Here is a 16,828-nt window from a genome sequence, read left to right on the forward strand (position 1 = left end):
GAAGTTACGTAAAGCCGTTGGTCCCGTTGCTGAATAACCACTGGTTCCATGCAACGTAAAAACACTCATACAAACAAACAAACAAACAAACAAGGGGTAAATTGCCATCTTCGTTAAGTACACGTCTCCGGAAATAGCGACGATGAGAAGCTATGAAACTGAACATGGTGGTCCTCTTGCTAAGTTTTCCTAATGAACATCGTAAAATATTCTTTGGAGGCTTGAATTTCAAGTCAGTGGCCCCTTTGGTGGGCTTGGTCCGTGAGAGTAGGATTCATCTTCTGAGTAATAACAATAATAATAATATTAATAATATTTTTTTCCAGATTCCTTTTCAGGGATCTTGGGATCGTGCCTCCTTGTGGTCCTATGGTATGGGTACAATGTCCACTGGCATATCCCATATCCTTCTTTTTTATTTTTTCTGGCCTAATTATTATTATTATTATTATTATTATTATTATTATTATTATTATTATTATTATTATTATTATTATTATTATTCTAGCAGAGAGTCAGACCAAAAAATCACCGTTTGTCATATTTTATAATAGATACTGCTGTTATTATTATTATTATTATTATTATTATTATTATTATTATTATTATTATTATTATTATTATTATTATTATTATTATTATTATTTTTATTTTTATTATTATTATTATTACTATTATTATTATTATTATTATTATTTAAGGAAAAACTCTCTATTGCGAGCGTATATATAATGTTCTAAAGGGTCAACAATAATACAAAGTGTTAAGAGTCCATGTATGATTTTTAAGACTTTACAAAAAGCTTTCGAACCCTTCCCTTGGTTCATCTTCAGTCCAAATGAACAATTAGTTACATGTACAGAAGTAAATTTAAAAACAAGAGTCGTTGAAAATCGTTGTCATCGGTCGTTAGCTCGTTAATGGGCCAGGTGATGAAGAAGAGGGCAGTTAACTCCAACTAGGTGATTTCCTCTCCCCTATGAATCCTCCTGGCTGCAATTCTGTTGCATTTCCGAAATGGTTGTTGCAACATTGCAGGAAATCCTTCATCCGAGGGCGTAGATTGGGCACCGTAACCAGACTCCCCTGGGCCAGCGGTTATCTGGACAGGGAGAGGCAAGGCGGAAGCAGCATCAGGAGAGGAAAAAAAATTTTTTTTAACTGTAAGACAGGCTGTGTTTTTCCCTCTCCTGATGCTGCTTCCGCCTTGCCTCTCCCTGTACAGGTAACCGCTGCCCCAGGGGAGTCTGGTTACGGTGCCCAATGTACGTCCTCGGATTAAGGACTTCCTGCAACGTTACAACAACTATTGCGGAGATCCAACAGAATTGCAGCCAGGAGGATTGATAGGAGAGAGGAAATCACCTAGTTGGAGTTAACTGCCCTCTTTCTTCATCACCTGGCCCATTAACGAGCTAACGACCGGTGTCAACGATCTTCAACGACTCTTGTTTTTAAATTTACCTCTGTACATGTTGTAACTAATTGTTCATTTGGACTGAAGATGAACCCAGGGAAGGGTTCGAAAGCTTTTTGTAAAGTCTTAAAAATTATACATGGACTCTTTAACACTTTGTATATTATTGTGGACCCTTTAGAACATTTATTATTATTATTATTATTATTATTATTATTATTATTATTATTATTATTATTATTATTATTATTATTATTATTATTATTATTATTATTGCCTTGCTTCAGTAAATGAACGAATAAATATTTACATAAAGAATTTCGCTTGAGGAAATATTGTCAGTATGATCAGAATATCAGTCAAGGTTTTTTTTTTTTACTTTTTTAACTTTTTCGTCAGTGGTTTTTTGCATTTGCATTAAAAAAAATATTTCAATCTTTAAAGAATATTTGATTTTTCCTTTTATCGTTGGATAGGCTTACTTATTTCTGCATCATTATTTCTGCTTTCTCTCTCTCTCTCTCTCTCTCTCTCTCTCTCTCTCTCTCTCTCTGCCGACACCCTTTATGTGCATTTTAAAAAAAAAATTCTGTCAGAGTTAATGGGGAAGGGAGAGAGAGAGAGAGAGAGAGAGAGAGAGAGAGAGAGAGAGTGTGGGGGGGGGGGGGGGTGAGGGGGAGAGATCACTTTCAGTCACTTTGCTCTTAGGGACATTTCTGTTCTCGCCATTAGTGGAAGGTTTTTTTTCCGTTTATTTTTTTCGGTGTTGAAAATGCTCTCGATTTCGCTTGCCTGACCTCCTCCTCCTCCTATTCCTCTTCCTCCTCCACCACCTCTTTTTCCTCCACCTCCTCCTCCTCCTCCACCTCTTCCTCCTCCTCCTCCTCCTCCCTTCCAAGAGGCCTTTGAACTGACTAGTGTGGGTTAGAGATTTTTTGTTTTAATTCACGCAATTTTATTCATTTTTAAAATTTTTTTTTTTACCCGAGGACGTGTGCCATATTTCCATTACATTTTTACTCGATTTTACGTATCTATGTTTTTCACTCATTTTATCTTTCATCGTTTATACGGCAGATATTTATTCATGTCGATATCTGCGACATAATCGTATATGTGACGTCCTTTTCGTTTTTCAGTCATTTTTTCACATAATTCGCCTTTTAACGAGACAATAATAATTATTTGAATAATTATCGAGTTATTGCGCTCAGTTTCAACCAAAGTTTTTAACTGTCCACCAAAAAGAAATTAAAATGACGTAACTCTGATATGTACAATGGATTCTTTTGTTTTTGAATGTGATGTTCATTGTGAATTTCCTTCTTTCTTTTTCTCGTTCCCTCTCTGAAATGAGAGATAAAAAAGGAAGGGCAATAAATCATTAGGCTCGTATTTATTGTTTGAAACGTCCAAGTATCGGGAATATTCAGATTTGATATGTTGTTTTTTATGCTGTTTCTCCTTTGAAACAAATAATGTCTTTTCTCCTTCGATGCAAACTGACTTTATTGTGACGCTTTCCCGGGAAATGTTGAATAAATGACGTAACAATTAAAAATATGCGTCGAAGTTTCTTCGGCGCAATAGAGTTTTCTGCACGGTTGCTACAGCGTATGACCCAGGCCACCGGTTCTGTATACGGCCCCTATAGGGTATGACCTATAGGCTACCGAAAATAGATCGGTCTTAAATCTCCTGATTAATTAACCCAGTCACTAAGACTGTTCCCATTGTCTAGTTCTTAGTGTTTGCGCATCGTAAGCGTTTCTAATAATTGATAAGATAACACTTATCTGTGTTCTATCTATATCTGTCTTTCCTTTGGAATTTTTATTTATTTATTTATTTATTTTATTGTATATATATATTTTTTTCTTTTTTTTTGCTATGGCCTGGGGGGTGGGGATTGTGGTGGGGGGGGGGGGGATACCAGCCGGCTGAACCACAAATTTCAGAACCGCCCCTCTGATTTCGAATTTGCATTGTATAATTGCAACAGGTTTCGTGTTTCCACTTTTTGGTGGGTGTTTGAATTATAAGAATCTGATTGGGGAAATATACCTTTTTTTTTTTTTTTTTTACTCTTTTTTTTTTTTTTTTTTTTTTTTTTACTTCTGATATCGAACAAGTACTGAAAGGGGCCTAGTTTTGTTGTAATTTTTGTTTTGTGTGGGGGTTTGGGGGGGCGGGGTGTGCAAGGGGTGTCATTGCTTGAATGGAAGGGTAGGAAACCTTTTATTTATTTATATTTTTAATATTCCAGAGAATTTAAACGTTGCTCACAAGTTACGATTTACGAGTGGTCAGGGATCTGTTTTTTATTCCGCGAAAATTAGGAATGATATTATGGAATGACGTAATACTGAACGAATTCTAAGACTTCAGAAATAAAGCAGATTCTCTCTCTCTCTTCTCTCTCTCTCTCTCTCTCTCTCTCTCTCTCTCTCCTTGTCATGCAGCTTGATTTTGGTGTAAATATTACATAAGTATCAGGTAAAAACAATTACCAATTAATTCTAAAATGTAAATTATCGTGTATATATATATATAATATATATATATATATATATAATATATATATATATATATATATATATATATATATATATATATATATATATATATATATATATATATATATATATATATATATATATATATATATATATATTATATATACACGATAATTTGCATTTTAGAATCAGTTGGTCATTTTTCACCAGATACTTATGTAATGTTTATACCAAAATCAAACTGCATGACAAGGAGAGAGAGAGAGAGAGAATCTGCTTTATTTCTGAAGTCTTAGAATTCGTTCAGTATTACGTCATTCCAATATCATTCCTAATTTTCGCGGAATAAAAAACAGATTCCTGACCACTCGTAAATCGTAACTTTCTGAGCAACGTTTAAATTCTCTGGAATATTAAAAATATAAATAAATAAAAAGTTTCCTACCCTTCCATTCAAGCAATAAACCACCCCCTGCATCGCCCCCACCCCCCCCCCCCCCACACACAAACAAAACAAAAATACAACAAACTATGCCCCCTTCAATACCTGTTCGATATCAGAGTAAAAAAAAAAAAAAAGTAAAAAAAAAAGGTCAATTTCCCCAATCTGATTCTTATAATTCAAACACCCACCAAAAAGTGGAAACACGAAACCTGTTGCATTTATGCAATGCAAATTCGAAATCAGAGGGGCGGTTCTGAAATTTGTGGTTCAGCCGGCTGGTATCCCCCTCCCCTCCCCCAATCCCCCACCCCCCCCCAATAACAAAATATTTTTAAATGCCATATATATACATACATATTATATATATATATTATATATATATATATATATATATATATATGTATATATATATATATATATAATACACACATACATACATACTACAGACAATATACATACATACATACCATACATACTTAACATGACATACTACATACATACATACATACATATATATATATATATATATATATATATATATATATATATACATATATATATACATACATGGTGTCCATAAAGTACCATTACAAGCCATAAATACTTGTAATGGTACTGGGACTTTATGGACACCCTGTATATTTATATATACTTACGGAGTCGACGGTCATGGAATAATTCCACGCCAATGGCGAATTGCATTGTAAACCTGTTACAACTGTGAGACTTGCGTTTCAACGCTCCGTTTGCCTTTTGCAAGCAGCGTCCAAGCATCGTCCCGACTTTCCCGTTGACTTAGTGCTTGCAGAAGCGTGGATTAGTAAACATCTCCTTTGCCGATGCATCAGGCAACGGTTTGCAACGCTGGGCCAGTTCCGGTCCAGTGAAGATAATATGGATTGAATTCGGACTCTAGGCTGAGTTAGAGGAAGTTTGATTTCCCTGTTGCAAGCAATTTTTGTGCAGCGATTGACCTCCTTTTTCCTTTTTTAAGGTTTCGCTGCATGAGCTACTAATGAGTTAAATTTTCATTTTTAATTTCATTGTGTCTTTGTTTAAAAAGAAAAATCAGTTCATTGTCGACTTGTTTATAAAAAATAAAAAGGTTCATTGTTGACTTCTTTGTTTGCAAATAAAGTTCATTGTCGCCGTCTTCGTTTGCGAAAAAAAGAACTTCATTGTCAACTACTTTGTTTGCAAAAGAAAACTTCATTGTTGACTGGTTTGTTTAAAAAAAAAGTTCATCGTCGTCTTCTTTGTTTGCAAAAAAAAACTTCATTGTCGACGGTTTTGTTTAAAAAAATTCATTGTCGTCTGCTTTGTTTGCAAATAATGTTCATTGTCGTCTTTCATTGTTTGTAAAAAGAAAAACTTCATTGTCGACTACTTTGTTTGTAAAAAAAGTTCTTTGTCGACTTCTTTGTTTGCAAAAAAACTTCATTGTCGCCTGTTTTGATTAAAAAAAGTTCATTGTCTTCTTTGTTTGCGAAAAGAACTTCATTGTCGACTACTTTGTTTGCGAAAAAAAAACCTTCATTGTCGACTACTTTGTTTGCAAAAAAACTTCATTGTCGTCTTTCATTGTTTGTAAAAAAGGAAAACTTCATTGTCGACTACTTTGTTTGTAAAAAAAAGTTCATTGCCCTCTTTCATTGTTTGTAAAAAAGAAAACTTCATTGTCGACTACTTTGTTCGCAAAAAAAAAAAGTTAAATGTCGTCTTCTTTGTTTGCAAGAAAACTTTATTGTCGACTACTTTGTTCGCAAAAAAAAAAGTTAAATGTCATCTTCTTCGTTTGCAAGAAAACTTCATTGTCGACTACTTTGTTTACAAAAAAATCTTCAGTGTCGACTACTTTGCAAAAAGAAGGGAAAAAACTTCATTGTCGACCACTATGTTTGAAAAAAAAACTTCATTGTCGACTACTTGTTTGAACAAAAGTTCATTGCCGACTACTTTGTTTGAAAATAAAATTATTTCATCGTTGACTACTTTGCTTGCAAAAAAAATTAAAAAATTGAAAAAATAAAAACCAGTTCATAGCCGACTTATTTACCTCGAGGACACCTGAGGAGGACCTTTAATTTACAGTAACTAGCTGAGCACTTTGTGACCTGTCCTGCGCTCTCTGACCCGAGATGGCAAAAGGTGGTTTTAATTGAACAACGTCACTCGGTTAATTACAACATTAGCCGCTTCATATACCTGAACAGAAGTCTCATTAGCAGTGGTGCTTCATACATAAATGCGTATAAATAAATAAATACACTATGTACACATATATACATATATTTACATATATTTATACATACTTGTATAAATATATACATACTAATATGTAGGTACGTATTTCATCCTAGCTATGTACTTAATGTGTATATATATATATATATATATATATATATATATATATATATATATATATATATATATATATGGTATATCAGAATATATATGTATATAGATATATGTTGTGTACGTATATTCAAATGTATGTATGTATGTATATATATATACATTATATATATATATATATATATATATATATATATATACATATATTTATATACATTTAGATATACATACAAACATATATCTACATACATAAACATAGTATATTGCTGATTTTATTTTATTTTATGACAGGATTTGACCAGTAATAGCAAACCTACACTTCGAGACGAACGCAATCGTTGTTCATTGACGCTCTCCCCCCCCCCCCCCCCCCCCCGAACAACCCACCCTCCCTCCTCCGGCCCCAAAAGCGACCCACAATAAAGGAACGATGAATCAAATGCCAAAACGAAGGATTCATTCCCCGGGAAGGATATATTCCTCGTCCCATTCGCTAATGAGAACGAGAGACCGCCGAATATATCCTTTCAGCCTGAAATGGCGCACAGAATACATGAGGTAATCCAGACGCTTTTATATTTTTATTTATTTATTATTTATTTTTACAAAACTCTCCTACGGCGCTTTTGCAATTCCCGTTTACCTCTTTTAATGTTAGATTCCGATCTCTCAGTTAAATTATGGAATGGATATCGAGGGTGGGTTGGAAGGATTGCAATGGAAGAGGTATGTGATAAGGGGAGTATGCGTAGAGGAATTTTATTTTCTTTTTTTTATTGTCGGGGGGTGGGTGTGTGGGAGAGGAAAATAATTATAACTCCATTGCAAACAAGGTCACACTCATGAAGGACTTTTAATTTCTGCTACAAAAAATATGTCGGGAATTTAGGTTGAATTTCATCGTTGTTAATTTTAACGAGGAGAGAACATAACGAGACGGAAATTTTTAAAAATTATAAATGTAATATATATATATATATATATATATATATATATACTATATATATATATATATATATATATATATATATATATATATATATATATATATATATATAAATAAATATATATATATATATATATATATATATATATATAATATAGATATATATATATATATATCATAAATATATATATATATATATATATATATATATATATATATATATATATATATATATATATATATATATATATATATATATAATCTATATATATATATATATATGTATGCATGTATCTATATATATATATATATATATATATATATATCTATATATATATATCTATATATATATATATATATATATATACTGGTTTTTATCATGACGGTCACTGTGTGACGTACTGGTCAAACGTCACCACACACGCACACACGAGTTGGATCAGACATGTTTGGCGCTGAGATAACATTGCCCATATACGCTCAAATCGTCTGATTAAGTTCTTAGCTTGACAAGAAAATTTGATAGTCGTAGGAGATCTAGAATTTATTAGAATAGGGGAAAGGTGCGTAGAAACTCAACTGCCCACTGGTGTAAGGTATGCAATGATATGTGGTTTCTCGCCACTATCCGAAAGATTTATTGGACGAATCCACAGTTCTGTATGGGTACATGCACGTATGTTTGGATATGAATTATATCTCTACAGAGAGCTTCCTGGAATCCTGATCGATTCCCCTTTTCAAAAATAGGAATCAAACAGATTCTCGAGATCTCTTTGTAGAGATCTCGAGATGGGGTTCGGAAGTCACGTCAAGCCGTAGGTCCCGTTGCTGAATAACCGCTGGTTCCATGCAACGTCAAAACACCATACAAACAAACAAACAAACAAAGACAAACTGTAGAGATTTTTACTTTTGTTTTTCAATTTTCAAGACTTGCGCTACTAAGAGATATTTATTTATTAAAAAGATTATAAACGAGTCTTTTCTCTCGTTGACCACCTTCTGAGAAGGGAAAGTATTGCTTGCTTGAAATCAACTTTAGAACAAGTGCTTGCAAGTGTTCGACTGTGTCCACACTACAGTAAAAACATGCCATATAAACGTATCGATACACAGCTCGCAGTCATCACAAACAGGTTGAATATAGGTCGGCGACTTGTTGGGTATACCAACCAGAACTTCGCATAGTCATCCAGTATTTGCTAAAGTTCAGAACTCCTCTTCCATTTGTTGACATGTGTTCAACTTGTTTGTGATAAGTTTTCCACTTGTGTTCGCGACATTGTTTATATAATATGGACGCTTCCTCATAGACTGTACATGGGAATTTTCGTTTTAAGTACTGTTAAGTCACTTATGACTGAATGCTCTCAGTAATTACAATTTGTTGCTGTAATTTTGGTGTTTTCCTTTAACCTTGAGTGGCATATTAATGAATATTTATTGCTTTAATTTTTTTTTAAAGATCGTGACATAGTTCATGTAGTGTGGACCCATCCTTATAGAATGTATTTGGGAGTTTTCGTTTTAAGTACCGTTAAGTCACTTAAGTGATTGAATACTTTTTGGGGGGGACTTGAAACTTATTTGGTGGATTTGCTTGTTGAGTTAATCTCTCTGTAATACAATTTGTTGCTGTAATTTTGGGTAATTTTTTAATCTCGAGTGACAGAATAATCAATATTCATTGCTTTAATTTTGTGTGTGTGTGTTTTTTATACTTATTTTTTTTTTTTGCTGTAATTTTGAGTTAATCTTTAATCTTGGGTGATAGAATAATCAACATTTATTGCTTTAATTTTTTTTTAGACCATAAAACCAAGTCAATTGATTTCACTCTTTTGGGCATCTAAAGTTATGTCGTCATCTCGCGAAATTCCGAACTCCGTTCCCCGCCTATTTGGAGAAAAGAAATATGCTTTCAATATTCGTTTGGCTTCAGAAATATTGCTCTCAGGGCCGCAAAATCTTCCCATCCGATCGTGAGGGTGAAGTGGAACATCTGTCATAAAGTGCTTTCGTTTGGGAAAGGAATTTCATTATTCCCTTCAGTATCAGAAGGTCGTGTAGGTGACACGCATTTCACATACGAGCGAAATATTAATTTTCATCCTCCAGATTCCTCTATTGCCATAAATGGTTCGCTCGTTTGTACTTTTTTCACAGTGATGGCGTTCTCTTATTTATATTTTGATAGTTAAAATTATTTGTTTATTTTGTGTGTCACTGTGTGTGTGTGCGTGTTTGCAATGCTTGTCGTAAACAGGTCATGTCACTCCCTGCATTTTTTCAAAATCAAATTTACACTTCCGAGTTTGTATTTTTTTTCAGAATAGTTCCAATCCAATTTTCTATATTGATAGTACGTGTGCATACTGAAGTTATTCCTTTATTTTAATTTTAATGGTTAAAATGACAAGTTTACGTGCGCGCGCGCGTGTGTTTGTGTGTGTGTGTCCTACAACATTTCATGCATTTCCATTAACCTTCTGATACTTCTTTCTAATGAACAACATATTCCTTGGAAACTTGAATTCCAAGTCAATAGCCACTTTGGTGGTGGGCTTGTTCCATATGAGTAGGGTTCGTCTTCTGAATAATTAATAATGATAATACTAATGAATGTGTTAAAAAAAGCTCCCTACGTATTTTCAAAATCATTTACTCCCAGACAGAATGGGCTCCTGATATAAATAGGCTGGCTAACTAATAAGGGACTTTGTCAACATGGAGCCCGGTTTTAATTTTGAAAATAAGCTCTTGTACCTAGAGAGAGAGAGAGAGAGAGAGAGAGAGAGAGAGAGAGAGAGAGAGAGAGAGAGAGAGGTGGATAAATTCATGCCTTTCACTCACATTCACGAAAATATTCTTTAAGGAATATACGTTCAACCACTCTGTGAACTAGGTTTACAGAACGTGTTACCGATGCTATATATGACTGAGTAAGTAGATAGAGAGAGAGAGAGAGAGGAGAGAGAGAGAGAGAGAGAGAGAGATAAATTCCTGCGTTTCACTCACATTAACGAAAATATTCCTTAAGGAATATATGTTCAACCACTCTGTGAACTAGATTTACACAACAGGTTACCGATGCTAAACCACGAGCGATGAGTTTCAAATTCTTTGTTTAGAAGATATAAGCGTGAATTGTTATAGATCTCTCCGTGTTGGAGGCAATTGCTAGAATTGTTTGCTTTTTGAGCTGTAGACTCAAAAGGAACGATGGGCATTTGCACACACATTTTCCAAACACTGAAAAGAAAGAGAAATAAACGTTTTATAAATGAAATATTTAAAATGTACTGAAAAGCTCGTCCACCGTGAGAATTTATTCAGTGAAGTCTGAGGCATTTAACTATTCACACTATATATATATATATATATATATATATATATATATATATCTATATATATATATATATATATATATATATATATATATATATATAATATATATATATATATATATATATATATATATATATATAATAGGCATGTAAACAATTACCCTTCTCAAAATGATTTCTGCTTCGCTGCACCATTAAAATCACTGTGATTATTTGCGACAGAAACATTGTTGCATTAAGGCGAGTGAACATATTCCAGAAAAACATCGACGTAAGAATGACGTAACGAATAAAAAATAATTTAAAAAAAAATCTTTGATGTTTCTCTTCATTAGCACCTAAGTGCAACATAGTCTTTGTATCCAAAGATAATTTTTTTTTCTTAAATATATTTATCTCATATATTTACATTTCGAGTTTAATGCACAATGGCATTCTCAGAGGTTCGTTCCGTTTTCTGTTGTTATTTTTGAGTTTTCCGTTAAAGAAAACGATTGAGATGGCTAGTTCTCTATCCGTCCGTAGTTTTCCTGTCCGCCCTCAGATCTTGGCAACTACTGAGGCTAGAAGGCTGCAAATTGGTATGTTGATCATCCACCTTCCAATCATCAAACGTACCAAGTTGCAGCTCTCTAGCCTTAGTAGTTTTTATTTTATTTAAGGTTAAAGTTAGTCTTGATCGAACGTCTGGCACGGCCATAGGTGCTAAAAACGATGGCCACCACCGGACCATGGCTGAGAGTTTCATGGACCACGGTTAAGAGTTTCATGGACATGGCTGAGAGTTTTATACAGCATTACACGCTGTACAGAAAACTCAATTGCACTGAAGAAACTTAGGCATATTTTTTACGTGATTTTTTTTCATTCGAAAGGAGGTCAAGAGTTATTTTTTCTTGAGTTCGAAAGGAGGTCAGTTTTTTTTTTTTTTTTTTTTTTGAGTTCTAAAGGAGGTCAAAAATTTTTTTTATTACGAAAGTAGGTCAAGAGTTTTTTTTCGAATTCGAAAGGTCAAGTTTTTTTTTTTTTTTTTTTTTTTTTTTTTTTTTTTTTTTTTTTAGTTCGAGTTCGAAATGAGGCCAAGAGTAGTCGTTATAATTGTCGTGTTTTATTATATTATTAAGGACGAATCCCTCATAAAGCCAGATAACGAAGCAGCGGGCCTCTGGAAAATTGTTTGACCCATTTGCGAAAGTATTTCGCCAAAACTTGCCAGTGGAAATTATTTTGGGAATCCACGGAATGATTTGAATTTGATATGATATTACGATTTGCTTATTGAAAAAGATTGTATTTTGAGTTTTTTTTTAATTCGATCTGATTGTACGATTTGTTTATTGAAAAATATTGAGTTTTTTATTTTGAGTTATTTTGAATTTGATCTGATTCTGCGATTTGTTATAGAAGAGATTGAGTTCCTTTTAATTTTAAGTTATTTTGAATTCGATCTGATATTACGATTTGTTTATAGAAAAAGATTACGTTTTTTTTTTTTAGTTTTTTTCGATCTGATTCTGCGATTTGTTTATGGAAAAATTTTGAGTTTTTTTATTATTAGTTATTTTGAATTTGATCTGATTCTGCGATTTGTATATAGAAAAAGATTAAGTTTTATTATTTTTAGTTTTTTTCAATTTGATCTGATATTACGATTTGTTTATAGAAAAAGACTGAGTTCTTTTTTATTTTGAGTTTTCTTTTAATTTGATCTGATTCTGCGATTTGTTTATATAAAAGATTAAGTTCTTTAATTTTAAGTTATTTTGAATTCGATCTGATATTACGATTTGTTTATAGAAAAAGACAGAGTTCTTTTTTAAATTTTAAGATCATTTGAATTTGATCTGATATTACGATTTGTTTATAGAAAAAGACTGAATTCTTTTTTATTTTGAGTTTTCTTTTAATTTGATCTGATTCTGCGATTTGTTTATAGAAAAAGATTGAGTTTTTTTCATTATGAGTTCATTTGAATTCGATCTGATATTTTCCGTTTTATGTAATCTCCTCTAGATCATCATCCTGTTCACAATTTACCTTCACAGAGACGCACTCCATAATTAATTTAAGGCCACAGACTGTAGGATCCACTCTGGGGAACCTCTCTCTCTCTCTCTCTCTCTCTCTTCCATTCACCAGGGAGTACCCGGTGGCCACGTCTTCCCCCCCCATCCCCCCATCTCCTATCGTCTCTACCATAGACGCCAAAGTAGCCCACTAAAAGCACTTTATCTCCCCGCTTCTAAATTCAACCTTCTACCTCTGCAACTCCCCAGTGAGCTCTGAGAATCTCGAATCCTTTCGTCTTAACTTATCAAAAGCCTTTTGGAAGGTCCTGAAGCGTTTCCGGTGGTCCCTCCATTGATGTTTAGGCTTTGAGGTTTTTAGTGAATTTAACAAGACTTCATGTTTTCGCGTGGGCATAGAAAGGGGAACAGCTCTGGAGTGTAGCTTTTTTGGTGGAGTGTAAAGAGAGTAGTTCATTGTCTCTGGGTTGCTTCAGTGTTGTAGTTCATTTTGTACTTTATTTTACATTTACAAATATTCTTTCCTTATGTTTTTATATTCCCTTAACAGGAGGTGAATTCTGGGGGAAAGACAATGGCAAAGATAGTTGCCCACATTCTTACTGTTGACTTCTGGATCGTGGATGAACCCCGTGTGCAGAAAGTTTCCTCAGGTTAAACAGTTATACATACACCTACACGGGAAGGCTCATAAACAGTGTGGGACCCCCTCACAGGCCCTGCATCACGCCATCTATCCAACACTGTCTAGGTCTTTCCTTCTCTCTCTTACCTTTCCTGACTTCCAAATTGTACATTTTATTACTTTAAATCTGGAATGGATTAGTGAATAGTGTTGTCAGTGGGTTCTGAAGCTCTAGGAAGCTCTAGAAAATCTAGAAAATCTAAGACTGTGTTAAGTGATCTCGCCAAGTGCTTTAGATTGACTTAATTTTATTTTTTTGATGGATGGCTTGTGTTTGTATAAGGCAATAATTGCAAAGTCTACCCGATTCCATATTTGCAGTATCGCCAACATATTCTATTCTTTTATTACACCATGGGAAACCTTCCCCAAGTTCTCTAGTCTTTAATTCTCCTTTTCATTCTTGTTCCACTCCCGGAGGGGGGTGTGGGGTGGGGGGGATGGTGTCCGTAACTGCAACCCCTTACATTCCATTTACTCTACCTCTGATCATATTCTCTTCCTTCCATCTTACTCTCAATCCTTTCCCAGCAATTATTTCAGGCGATGAACCCTGAGAAGAGTTCGAAAGCTATTGTAAAAAAAAATTTTTTTCAAGTTGCTCACGAAATTTGAACGTTTAAATTATTGTGGACTATTCTGGAGCGTTGTTGGAAGATATTCCAAATGTGGACTTCCAGAGGTAACGAGCATAAAAGGGGTTTAAGTTTGCGAAGAGAAGACAAAGTTACAAACAGCAAAGAAGGAAGTATTCATAGGAGATAAATCAGAAAAAATAAAGCTGGGCAGTATCGACGCATGATGCTTAAAAAGTAGCTTTGGAGAATCGTTTGAATTTTGACTTTTGACCAAAAGTAATACCATCAAAGAGACGATTCGCTGTTTTCTATTAAAGGAATGAAAAATGCGACATTGTCGTAGAATGTGGGTATTGGCGTTTTATAAAGGTATTGAGGCAACTAGTTTTTGAGACGTTGGTACTAATAGTGCTAATGGGAGTTACTTTATTGAAAAAAAAGAGCTTATAGAAGATGGCCAAATTGGCAATGGTCCACGTCATGGTTGCCATATTAGGGAAGAGGGAACATAGCACGTTATGCAAAGAAAAGATCATGGATATTGGATATCTATGACCAACTAAAGATGAAAATAATAAACCTTTCTCTCTCTCTCTCTCTCTCTCTCTCTCTCTCTCTCTCTCTCTTTCCAAAAAGCCCAGCCCAGATTTTTAAAATTTGCCAAACGAAAAGTTTCCAACTTGGATACCTGGATACCTGTGATCAAATAAAGATAATACTCTCTCTTCTCCCTCAAAAGCCTTAACAAAAGAAAGCTTTGTAATCGTAATAAATGATTAAGCAATAGCTATAAGCTTTTGAATTCAAAGCACTGTAATATCTGACTTCGCATTTCATCAGTAATAACATAAACATATGTTCGGCTTCTTTGAATAAACAAAATAGAATGTTTATTGTAATCCTTATTGATTATTCGGTTGATCATCTAGTGTAGCCGCGTTTGATGTCATGACCTCACAATTTGAAGTATATCTTGCGTCAGACCAGATGTATTTACATTTGAAATACCAATTTAATAATAATAAAAAAAAAATCTATGCCTAACATAAAATGTCAAGTGTAAATATGTAACAAATGCTTAATTTTTACATATTTATTTATTGTTTTATTTTTTTGTGAATGAATATAAAAAGCTTAATTCACTTTTTCTGAATTGCAATTATAATTTGTGATTGTTTATATATCTTTTTTTTTTCTTAATTTCGTTGTAACTTTTTTTGGAAATAAATGAACGAAGAAATTCAATGCAAAAGTTCTTTTCTTTTAAATGAATCTCATTCCATTACTGGATTTTCTGAAAAAGTTATCAAAGTATCCAAGAATTTTCTTTATTATCCGCTGAAATTCTTATTATTTAACCACCCCCCCGCCTCAAACCCCATAATAGAGGGTCTGCCCCATCCCTGATCTCTCGTTTTTATTGCTTTCTTTGACCTATGACCTACTTGTGTGTATTAATGATTCCTCTTCACAAATGCCGAGAAACTAGCTGAATGACCTCTGGCCTTTGGCGTAAATTCCATATTTTGTCCTTTAATATAACAAGAAGGAAACTGGAATTTATTATATATTTATACATATACATATATATATAATAAATAATAATATAGTATAAATAAAAATACTATAATGTATGTATGTATCAAAACCATACACATGTTATATTGTTCCTTAAAGTCCCGTAGTACCATTGCAAGGTAGTTTATTGGCTTGTAATGGTAAGTATGGGGACTTTATTGGACACCCTCTCCTCTCGCTCTCGCTCTCCTCTTTCTCTCCTCTCCCCCTCTCTCCTCCTCACCCCGCCCCCCACCTCTCTCTCTCTCTCTATATATAATATATATATATATAATATATATATATATATAAGAATATTAATATATATAGTAGTATATTTATATATATATATATTGTGGACAAAGTTGCCAAGTTAATTCTGGTTACTACACTTACCATTCATTAAGTTGGTTACCTCACAACAGCCAACACCTGAACCTAACCCTCAGCACAGGTAACTAAACGACTGAATACTATAAAGGCAAACAGCGATCCCTTAACAACTTACGCCAGTATTGCAGAAAATTCAGAGACTATAAGTTCATCAGAAAAACAGGGGTGAGGTTTATCTTGGTAAGTAATTCAAATTAATCAAAGTCTAAGTATTTTCCCTGAGTTTCAAAAGTCTAAGATACTTTTCCCATGCGGTTCTAAGTTACTTCAAGTTAGAATTGAAGGAAAAACAGATCCCCAAGAATTACCACTCCATGTTTCTTCTAACTAACATCAATGATAAATCATAAATTAAATTAAAAACATGTTATACTGGTGGAGAAATGAAATACGTTATAAAAAGAAATTTTACAAAACAAAATTTAATTATCCAGAAACTTCAAAATTATAAGTGCAAATTCCCACCAATAGTTAGGGGAAAAATTACTGTTACTTTGAAAACAAGCAAAGTTTTTAATTAAATTCTTGAATTGATTAAGTTAAATGTCAAAAATCAAAA

At 33.5% G+C, this 16,828-nt stretch overlaps 2 protein-coding genes across 3 annotated transcripts in view; both read right to left on the reverse strand.

Moving 5' to 3' along the window:
• The window catches only part of LOC135196358 (trace amine-associated receptor 4-like), a 319,564-nt gene that overhangs the window by 161,465 nt on the left and 141,271 nt on the right, over positions 1-16,828 (reverse strand). The gene's annotated exons all lie outside the window — the stretch shown is intronic.
• Positions 959-11,805, reverse strand: LOC135195966 (RNA-binding protein cabeza-like). Its single transcript, XM_064222469.1, has 4 exons — positions 11,715-11,805; positions 2,210-2,331; positions 1,212-1,289; positions 959-1,102 (listed from the first exon to the last, which is right to left on the reverse strand). Exons 1-4 carry the CDS (start codon positions 11,803-11,805, stop codon positions 959-961), a joined length of 435 nt encoding a protein of 144 aa, XP_064078539.1.

This window comes from Macrobrachium nipponense, chromosome 17, assembly GCF_015104395.2.
Source record: "Macrobrachium nipponense isolate FS-2020 chromosome 17, ASM1510439v2, whole genome shotgun sequence".
In the NCBI taxonomy this organism is placed as follows: domain Eukaryota; kingdom Metazoa; phylum Arthropoda; class Malacostraca; order Decapoda; family Palaemonidae; genus Macrobrachium; species Macrobrachium nipponense.